The 10,676-nt window shown below is 42.6% G+C and overlaps 1 protein-coding gene across 1 annotated transcript; it reads left to right on the forward strand.

Annotated features, from left to right (window-relative positions):
- The first annotated feature begins 1,294 nt into the window (after nucleotides 1–1,294).
- LOC103281560 (uncharacterized) lies at nucleotides 1,295–9,099 on the forward strand. The gene is made up of 5 exons (XM_062960286.1): nucleotides 1,295–1,451; nucleotides 3,438–3,505; nucleotides 7,403–7,495; nucleotides 7,587–7,688; nucleotides 8,960–9,099. Exons 1-5 carry the CDS (start codon nucleotides 1,375–1,377, stop codon nucleotides 8,998–9,000), a joined length of 381 nt encoding a protein of 126 aa, XP_062816356.1. The 5' UTR covers nucleotides 1,295–1,374; the 3' UTR covers nucleotides 9,001–9,099.
- Nucleotides 9,100–10,676: the final 1,577 nt, after the last annotated feature.

Raw genomic sequence — 10,676 nt, forward strand, 5'->3', positions numbered from 1 at the left:
TTATTTTATTATGACACAGCAAACAAGATAGACATGCTGGATTTCGTATCACAAAATCACAAGTCGAACACTTCCCAAGTGTCTAGGACTGTGTGATGTATTTTCTGATGATGTGTGCAGATCCCCGTAGGGTGGCCTTTTGCAGCTGGCAGACCGTAATTTTGTCAATGTCTATTGTTTCCAAATGCCGGCTGAGATCTTTTGGCACAGCACCCAGTGTGCCCATCACCACCAGGACCACCTGCACTGGTTTCTGCCAGAGTCTTTGAAGTTCAATCTTGAGGTCCTGATAATGGCTGAGTTTTTCCTGTTGTTTTTCGTCAATGCGACTGTCACCTGGGATGGCGACATCAATGATCCAAACTTTTTTCTTTTCTACAACTGTGATGTCTGGTGTGTTGTGTTCCAGAACTTTGTCAGTCTGGATTCGGAAGTCCCACAGTATCTTTGCGTGCTCATTTTCCAAGACTTTTGCAGGTTTGTGATCCCACCAGTTCTTTGCTGCTGGGAGGTGGTACTTGAGGCAGAAGTTCCAATGAATCATTTGGGCCACATAGTTGTGCCTCTGTTTGTAGTCTGTCTGTGCGATTTTCTTACAGCAGCTGAGGATATGGTCAATGGTTTCGTCGGTTTCCTTGCAGAGTCTGCATTTTGGGTCATCAGCTGATTTTTCGATCTTGGCCTTCACTGCCTTTGTTCTGATGTCTTGCTCCTGGGCTGCAAGGATCAGGCCTTCTGTCTCCTTCTTCAGGGTCCCATTCGTGAGCCAGAGCCAGGTCTTCTCCTTATCAGCTTTTCCTTCAATTTTGTCAAGGAACTTCCATGCCTCTGTTTGTAGTCTGTCTGTGCAATTTTCTTACAGCAGCTGAGGATATGATCAATGGTTTCGTCGGTTTCCTTGCACAGTCTGCATTTTGGGTCAGAGACTGGATTTCAGTTTCCGTTTTCCCATACAGCTTCAGGTCATCCATGTACATCAGATGCGAAATTATTATTATTATTATTATTATTATTATTATTATTATTATTATTATTCAAAGACTGCTTTCTTGTCTGTCTGTGTTGATAGTGGGACCGGAAAGACCCTGGTGGGCCTGATGCCTTGAGAGATGGGGCTGGAGCTGGGCCCGCTGCTCTCGTCCTTCGCCTTCTTCTTCTTCCTCGGGGGTCTGCCTTGGCTCTGCCCCTCGGCCCAGGAGACGGTCCCGGTGATGCAGAACCTGGACGCCGCGAAGGTGGGCTTCCGGCAGGGCTTCCCTGGGTGCAAGCCCCTCTCTGGAGCACCTCAACCCAAGGCCCGTCCTTCTCCTACTTTCCTTTCGTTCACAGCTTGCAGGGAAATGGTACCCCATCGTCTCGGCCAAGAGCGAATCCATGCCGAGGCCATTCTATGCGTTTACGCTTGAAACTCAGCAAAACGGAGGGGCCCTCCTCAAAGTGGAAATCCCAGGGTGAGTTACTGTATATACAGTGTTCCCCCACTACTTCGCAGTTAACTTTTCGCGGATTCGCTGTTTCAAGGTTTTTAATAAACTCTCAAAGACTATTATCTATATATATAAAAGAGTGATGGCATCAGGGCAGCGGACAAAACAACAAAACTACAGGCCCCCCAACCGCAAAATTTGACAACACAACCCATCATCCACGGCTCTCGGTTGATACAACAAAAAGAAAAGAAAAATAAAGTCCTAATTAGAGGGAGAGGAATAATTGTTTTTATCCAATTGCTGCCATTTAGAAGGCTAAGCTCCGCCCACTTGGTCTCCTAGCAACCAACTCAGCCCAGGGGACTGGCAGAGTTAGGCTTCACTTAGGCCTCTTCCACAGATTATCTAATTTGCACTGGATTATATGGCAGTGTTGACTATTATAATTGTATATTTATATTACATGCAATATTACTAATAATATTGCGATATAGTTGTATAATATATTGCATGTATATATACTTGTAAACCGCCCTGAGTGCCCTTCGGGGTGAGAAGGGCGGTATATAAATGTCGCAAATAAATAAATAAATAAATAAATAGACTCAAGGCCCTTCCACACAGCTATATAACCCATTTAGAATCTTATATGGCCGGGCCAAGCACAGCTAGTAAATAATAAAAAATTACAATTTACAGCCTAAGGAAGGCAGGAAGGAGAAGCCAAAGGGAGAGAAAAGGAGCCCAAGCAACAACGGGAGAAAAAGGAGCCGATTTATCAACACACAATTGGTTGATAAAGACTTAAAATAGTGTATAACTACTAAAATTTCTGTACAGTAGAGTCTCACTTATCCAACATAAACGAGCCGGCAGAAAGATGGATAAGTGAATATGTTGGATAATAAGGAAAGATTAAGGAGAAGCCTATTAAACACCAAATTAGGTTATGATTTTACAAATTACGCACCAAAATATGTTATACAACAAATTTGACAAAAAACGTAGTTTAATACGCAGTAATGCTACATAGTAATTACTGTACAGTAGAGTCTCACTTATCCAACATAAACGGGCCGACGTAACGTTGAATAAGCAAATATGTTGGATAATAAGGAGAGATTAAGAAAAAGCCTATTAAACACCAAAATAGGTTATGATTTTACAAATTACGCACCAAAACATCATGTTATACAACAAATTTGACAGAAAAAGTAGTTCAGTATGCAGTAAAGCTACGTAGCAATTACTGTATTTGTGAATTTAGCACCAAAATATAATGATATATTGAAAAAATTGACTACAAAAATGCGTTGGATAATCCAGAACGTTGGATAAGCGAGGCTTGGATAAGTGAGACTCTACTGTATTATTAATACATGCATTATTTCACTCTGATCTTATTATTATTACATTTATTATTTTACTCTATTTATTATTACATTTATTATTTTACTCTATTTATTATTACATTTATTATTTTACTCTATTTAACATTACACGTATTATTTTCCTGTATTTATTATTATTATTATTATTATTATTATTATTATTATTATTATTATTATTACATGTATTATTTCACTCTATTATTATTAAAAGGATACATAAGCACATTTACATTGAAGAAGATGAGAATAATGATTGAATCAGAGTTGGACAGTCTTATCTTAAATTTGAGATTTAGGTAAATATTCAAAAACATGTTGCCTCAATTAATGTATTTTTATTTCTGAAATTTACCGCTCTCGGCTTAGACTGGAGTCAATGTTTTCCCAGGTTTTTTTGTGGTAAAATTAGATGCCTCGGCTTATATTCGGGTCAGCTTATACTTGAGTATATACGTAGTTGTTATTATTATTATTATTATTATTATTATTATTATTATTATTATTATTACATTTGTATGTTACGATTGTGCTATTATTGCATTTGCAATTATTATTATTATTATTATTATTATTATTATTATTATTATTATTATTATTATTATGCTATTTCCTCCAGATGGGGAGGCTGCCGGATCAAAAAGTTCCCGCTGGAGACCACCAGCCCCGGTATCTTCACCATGGAGGGTAAGGGGATTTGTAGTTTTGGGTCCTAAGCAAAGGCTTAGGGGTATCAATGGATTGGGTAACGGACCTTGGCAAACTACGTCTCCCTGGAGCACTGGCCATTGAGGCTCAACCGCCTCCATCCCAGAGTGAAAACTGTGGGCCCTGGGAAACTACAGCTCCCAGGGTCCTATAAGCACAGAGCCTATGGTGGTTCATATGTGGTCAAGTTGCATCTGTTCCACAGAGAAGTTGACAGATCTTAGGAAACTATATTTCCCAGGATACCATGGAAACTACGTCTCCCAGGGTCTCATGGAAACTACATCTCCCAGGTTCCCATAAAAACTACATCTCCCAGGGTCCCATGGAAACTACATCTACCAGGGTCCCATGGAAACTACAACTCTCAGGGTCCCATGGAAACTACATCTCCCAGGGTCCCATAGAAACTACATCTACCAGGGTCCCATAGAAACTACAACTCTCAGGGTCCCATGGAAACTGCATATCTCAGGGTTCCATAGAAACGACACCTCCCAGGGTCCCATGGAAACTACATCTCTCAGGGTTCCATAGAAACTACATCTCCTAGGGTCCCATGGAAGCTACGTATCTCAGGGTTCCATAGAAACTACATCTCCTAGGGTCCCATGGAAGCTACGTATCTCAGGGTCCCATAGAAACTACATCTCCCAGGGTCCCATGGAAACTACATCTCCCAGGGTCCCATAGAAACTACATCTCCCAGGGTCCCATGGAAACTACATCTCCCAGGGTTCCATAGAAACTACATCTCCTAGGGTCCCATGGAAGCTACGTATCTCAGGGTCCCATAGAAACTACATCTCCCAGGGTCCCATGGAAACTACATCTCCCAGGGTCCCATAGAAACTACATCTCCCAGGGTCCCATGGAAACTACATCTCTCAGGGTTCCATAGAAACTACATCTCCTAGGGTCCCATGGAAGCTACGTATCTCAGGGTCCCATAGAAACTACATCTCCCAGGGTCCCATGGAAACTACATCTCCCAGGGTCCCATAGAAACTACATCTCCCAGGGTCCCATGGAAACTACATCTCCCAGGGTCCCATAGAAACGACACCTCCCAGGGTCCCATGGAAACTACATCTCCCAGGGTCCCATAGAAACTACATCTCCCAGGGTCCCATAGAAACTACAACTCTCAGGGTCCCATGGAAACTACATCTCTCAGGGTTCCATAGAAACTACATCTCCTAGGGTCCCATGGAAGCTACGTATTTCAGGGTCCCATAGAAACTACATCTCCCAGGGTCCCATGGAAATTACATCTCCCAGGGTCCCATAGAAACTACATCTCCCAGGGTCCCATGGAAACTACATCTCCCAGGGTCCCATAGAAACTACATCTCCCAGGGTCCCATGGAAACTACATCTCCCAGGGTCCCATGGAAACTACATCTCCCAGGGTTCCATAGAAACTACAACTCGCAGGGTCCCATGGAAACTACATATCTCAGGGCTCCATAGAAACTACATCTCCTACGGTCCCATGGAAGCTACGTATCTCAGGGTCCCATAGAAACTACAACTTCCAGGATCCCATGGAAACTACAACTCCCAGGTTCCCATGGAAACTACATCTCCCAGGGTTCCATGGAAACTACAACTCGCAGGGGCCCATAGAAACTACATCTCCCAGGTTCCCATAGAAACTACATATCTCAGGGTTCCATAGAAACTACAACTCCCAAGGTCCCATAGAAACTACATCTCCCAGGTTCCCATGGAAACTACATCTCCCAGGGTTCCATAGAAACTACATCTCCCAGGGTCCCATGGAAACTACATCTCCCAGGGTTCCATAGAAACTACAACTCCCAGGTTCCCATAAAAACTACATCTCCCAGGGTCCCATGGAAACTACATCTCCCAGGGTCCCATAGAAACTACATCTCCCAGGGTCCCATGGAAACTACATCTCCCAGGGTCCCATGGAAACTACATCTCCCAGGGTCCCATAGAAACTACATCTCCCAGGGTCCCATGGAAACTACATCTCCCAGGGTCCCATGGAAACTACATCTCCCAGGGTCCCATAGAAACTACATCTCCCAGGGTCCCATAGAAACTACATCTCCCAGGGTCCCATGGAAACTACATCTCCCAGGGTCCCATGGAAACTACAACTCTCAGGGTCCCATGGAAACTACAACTCTCAGGGTCCCATGGAAACTACATATCACAGCGTTCCATAGAAACTAGATCTCCCAGGGTCCCATGGAAACTACATCTCCCAGGGTCCCATAGAAACTACATCTCCCAGGGTCCCATAGAAACTACAACTCTCAGGGTCCCATGGAAACTACAACTCTCAGGGTCCCATGGAAACTGCATATCTCAGGGTTCCATAGAAACGACACCTCCCAGGGTCCCATGGAAACTACATCTCCCAGGGTCCCATAGAAACTACATCTCCCAGGGTCCCATAGAAACTACAACTCTCAGGGTCCCATGGAAACTACATATCTCAGGGTTCCATAGAAACTACATCTCCTAGGGTCCCATGGAAGCTACGTATCTCAGGGTCCCATAGAAACTACAACTTCCAGGATCCCATGGAAACTACATGTCCCAGGGTTCCATAGAAACTACAACTCCCAGGGTCCCATAGAAACTACATCTCCCAGGGTTCCATAGAAACTACAACTCGCAGGGGCCCATAGAAACTACATCTCCCAGGTTCCCATGGAAACTACATCTCCCAGGGTTCCATAGAAACTACAACTCCCAGGTTCCCATGGAAACTACATCTCCCAGGGTTCCATGGAAACTACAACTCCCAGGGTCCCATAGAAACTACATCTCCCAGGGTTCCATAGAAACTACAACTCGCAGGGGCCCATAGAAACTACATCTCCCAGGTTCCCATGGAAACTACATCTCCCAGGGTTCCATAGAAACTACAACTCCCAGGGTCCCATAGAAACTACATATCTCAGGGTTCCATAGAAACTACAACTCCCAGGGTCCCATAGAAACTACATCTCCCAGGTTCCCATGGAAACTACATCTCCCAGGGTTGCATAGAAACTACGACTCGCAGGGGCCCATAGAAACTACATCTCCCAGGTTCCCATGGAAACTACATCTCCCAGGGTTCCATAGAAACTACAACTCCCAGGGTCCCATGGAAACTACAACTCCCAGGGTCCCATAGAAACTACATCTCCCAGGGTTCCATAGAAACTACAACTCCCAGGGTCCCATAGAAACTACATCTCCCAGGGTTCCATAGAAACTACGACTCGCAGGGGCCCATAGAAACTACATCTCCCAGGTTCCCATGGAAACTACATCTCCCAGGGTCCCATGGAAACTACGACTCGCAGGGTCCCATAGAAACTACATCTCCCAGGGTTCCATAGAAACTACAACTCCCAGGGTCCCATAGAAACTACATCTCCCAGGGTTCCATAGAAACTACGACTCGCAGGGGCCCATAGAAACTACAACTCCCAGGGTCCCATGGAAACTACATCTCCCAGGGTCCCATGGAAACTACATATCTCAGGGTGCCACAGAAACTATTCTCCCAGGGTGCCATAGAAACTACAGCTTCCAGGGTCCCATGGAAACTACGTATCTCAGGGACCCGGAGAAACTACGTCTCCCAGGGTGCAATAGAAGCTATGTCTCCCAGGGTCTCATGGAAACTATGTCTCCCAGGGTCCTGCAGAAACTACATCTCCCAGGGTCCCATGGAAACTATGTATCTCAGGGTTCCATAGAAACTACAACTCCCAGGGTTCCATAGTAACTATAGCTTGCAGAGTCAAGGATCCCAGTGCAATGAGGTTGGTGGGCCTTGGAAAACTACATCTCGACCCCCAATTGCCCCATTGCCATCCTCCTCCTCCTCTCTCCCTGCAGACAAGTCCACCATCAAGGTCCTGGACACCGACTACGACTCCTACCTGATCAGCGAGTTCCTGAGTGGCACCACCATCTTCCTCTGCCTCTATGGTGGGACCCTCCCTCCCCGCTCCCCTCCCTCCCTCCCTCCCTCCTTCCATGGGGTCCTCATCGGGGTCTCTCTCTCTCTCTCTCTCTGCAGCCGCGGAGAAGGCGGTGCAGCCAAGGGTGCTGAGGAAGTTCACGGCCCTCGCGGAGATGATGGACCTCAGCCCGGAGAGGCTGTTCTTCCGGCACGAAATCGGTGAGATCCACAGAGACCTCCCGTGGACTTTGATGATCAGTAGACCACTGGTTTCATGGTCAACAGACCTATCACTTTCGGGATCAATAGATCTATCGGTTTTATTATCAATAGACCTATCGGTTTCATGGTCAACAGACCTATCACTTTCGTGATCAATAGATCTATCGGTTTTATTATCAATAGACCTATCGGTTTCATGGTCAACAGACCTATCACTTTCGTGATCAATAGATCTATCGGTTTTATTATCAATAGACCTATCGGTTTCATGGTCAACAGACCTATCACTTTCGTGATCAATAGATCTATTGGTTTTATTATCAATAGACCTATCAGTTTTATAATCAATAGACCTATTGGTTTCATGGTCAATAGACCTATAACCTTCGTGTTCAATAGACCTATCGGCTTTATTATCAATAGACCTATCTGTTTTATTGTCAATAGACCTATCGGTTTCAAGGTCAATAGACCTATCACTTTCATGATCAATAGATCTATCAGTTTTATTATCAATAGACCTATCAGTTTTATAATCAAGAGACCTATTGTTTTCATGGTCAATAGACCTATCACTTTAGTGTTCAACAGACCTATCCGTTTTATTATCAATAGACCTATCGGTTTCATGGTCAATAGACCTATCACTTTCGTGATCAATAGACCTATCGGTTTTGTGAACAACAGACCTAGCAATTTTATTACAGATAGATATATTGGTTTTATGATCAATACACCCATCAGTTTTGTGATCAATAGACCCATCGGTTTTGTGATCAATAGACCTATTCGTTTTGTGATCAATAGACCCATTGGTTTTGTGATCAATAGACCTATTGGTTTTGTGATCAGTAGACCTATTGCTTTTGTGATCAATAGACATATCAATTTTATTATGGATAGATCTATCGGTTTTGTGGTCAACAGACCTATCACTTTCATGCTTTCATAATCGATAGACCTATCATTTTATTATCGATAGACATATCAGTTTTATGATTAATAGACCTATTGGTTTCATGATCAATAGATCTATTTGTTTCCTAATGATTTTATTGGTTTCCTTGCTAAGACTATTCATTTTCTGACCAATTATTTCATCCATTTGCTTGGCACTAGACCTATTGGTTTACTAATGATTTTATTGATTTTTTTTTTTGCCAAAAGACGAATTTTCTTGTTAATGATCATATTGATTTCCTTACCAATAGACATATTGATTTCCTTACAAGCACTCTGACTGATTTCCTTGCAACCTGGCTTTGCAGATCTCTGCTCCGCTAAGAAGAGAAAGGAGGAGAGCAAGTAAAAGGCACCGCAGATCCGGGATCCATCGTCCTCCCCTTCCCGTTTTTTTGTCCTCGTCCGTTTATTATTCCGTTTCAATAAAGGCCCCGCTTTACAAAGACCCACCTGGAATGGCTTTCTGGCATGTCGCCTTCTGCTGAATGTCGAGTCTTAGGGCCACGAGAAAGGGATCCCAGGAGGTCAGTGCGGGAGGAGCCGAGAGTGTGATGCAGCAGCGGAAAAGGCCCATGCGATTCTAGGGGGAATCCAGAGGAGAGAGTTGAGATGGAAGGAATCGAGAGTCTGGCTCAGTTCTGCTTTGGTCAAACCTCACCTGGAATCACTTTGTGTCTTATTATTATTATTATTTCCCTATCCCTATATTATTATAATTATTTCCCTATCCCTATATTATTATAAGCAGTATAATAAGCTTTGGGTTGCTTATAATATCATCATCATCATGGTCAGCATCGTAAGCAGAACGTGAGCCAAGAGTGTGATGCAGCAGCATAAAAGGCTAATGCAATTCTAGGGGGAATCAAAAGGCAGACAGAGTTGAAACAGACTTTGTCAGACCTCACATGGAATCACCCTGTGTCTGATTATAATTACCCTATCATTATAATACTACATTATTATTATTATTATTTATTACAGTAGAGTCTCACTTATCCAACATTCTGGATTATCCAAGGCATTTTTGTAGTCAATGTTCTCAATACATCGTGATATTTTGGTGCTAAATTCGTAGATACAGTAATTACTACATAGCATTACTGCGTATTGAACTACTTTTTCTGTCAAATTTGTTGTAAAACATTATGTTTTGGTGCTTCATTTGTAAAATCATAACCTTATTTTATGTGTAATAGGCTTTTCCTTAATCCCTCCTTATGATCCAAGATATTCGCTTATCCAACATTCTGCTGGCCCGTTTTATGTTGGATAAGTGAGACTCTACTGTATTATTATTATTATTATTATTATTATTATTATTATTATTATTATTATTAGCATCAGCATCATAAGCTGGCCGTGAGCCAATAGTATGATGCAGCAGCATAAAAGGCTAATGCAATTCTAGGGGGAATCAAGAGGCAGACAGTTGAAACAGACTTTGTCAGAACTCACATGGAATCACCCTGTGTCTGATTATAATTATTTTATCATTATAATACTACATTATTATTATTATTTTATTATTATTTTATTATAACACAGCAAATAAGATAGATATGCTGGATTTCGTAATCACAAAATCACAAGTCGAACACTTCCCAAGTGTCTAGGACTGTGTGATGTATTATTATTATTATTATTATTATTATTATTATTATTATTATTATTATTATCAGCATCATAAGCTGCCCGTGAGCCAAGAGTGTGGTGCAGCAGCATAAAAGGTCAATGCAGTTCTAGGGGGAATCAAGAGACAGACAGTTGAAACAGACTTTGTCAGACCTCACATGGAATCATTCGGTGTCTGATTATAATTATTATATCATTATAATACTACATTATTATTATTATTATTATTATTATTATTATTATTATTATTATCAGCAGCATAAGCTGCCTGTGAGCCAAGAGTGTGATGCAGCAGCATAAAAGGCCAATGCAATTCTAGGGCGAATCAAGAGGCAGACAGAGTTGAAACAGACTTTGTCAGACCTCACATGGAAGCATTCGGTGTCT

This window comes from Anolis carolinensis, unplaced genomic scaffold (genome assembly GCF_035594765.1).
Source record: "Anolis carolinensis isolate JA03-04 unplaced genomic scaffold, rAnoCar3.1.pri scaffold_7, whole genome shotgun sequence".
Taxonomy (NCBI): Eukaryota; Metazoa; Chordata; class Lepidosauria; order Squamata; family Dactyloidae; genus Anolis; species Anolis carolinensis.

Bases quoted from the DNA above. Each gene is read 5' to 3' on its own strand.
- LOC103281560 (XM_062960286.1), top strand. From the start codon at position 1,375: ATGCCGAGGCCATTCTATGCGTTTACGCTTGAAACTCAGCAAAACGGA. The intron at 1,452-3,437 runs GTGAGTTACTGT...TATTTCCTCCAG, and splicing joins CTCAAAGTGGAAATCCCAGG to ATGGGGAGGCTGCCGGATCA. The intron at 7,496-7,586 runs GTGGGACCCTCC...CTCTCTCTGCAG, and splicing joins CATCTTCCTCTGCCTCTATG to CCGCGGAGAAGGCGGTGCAG.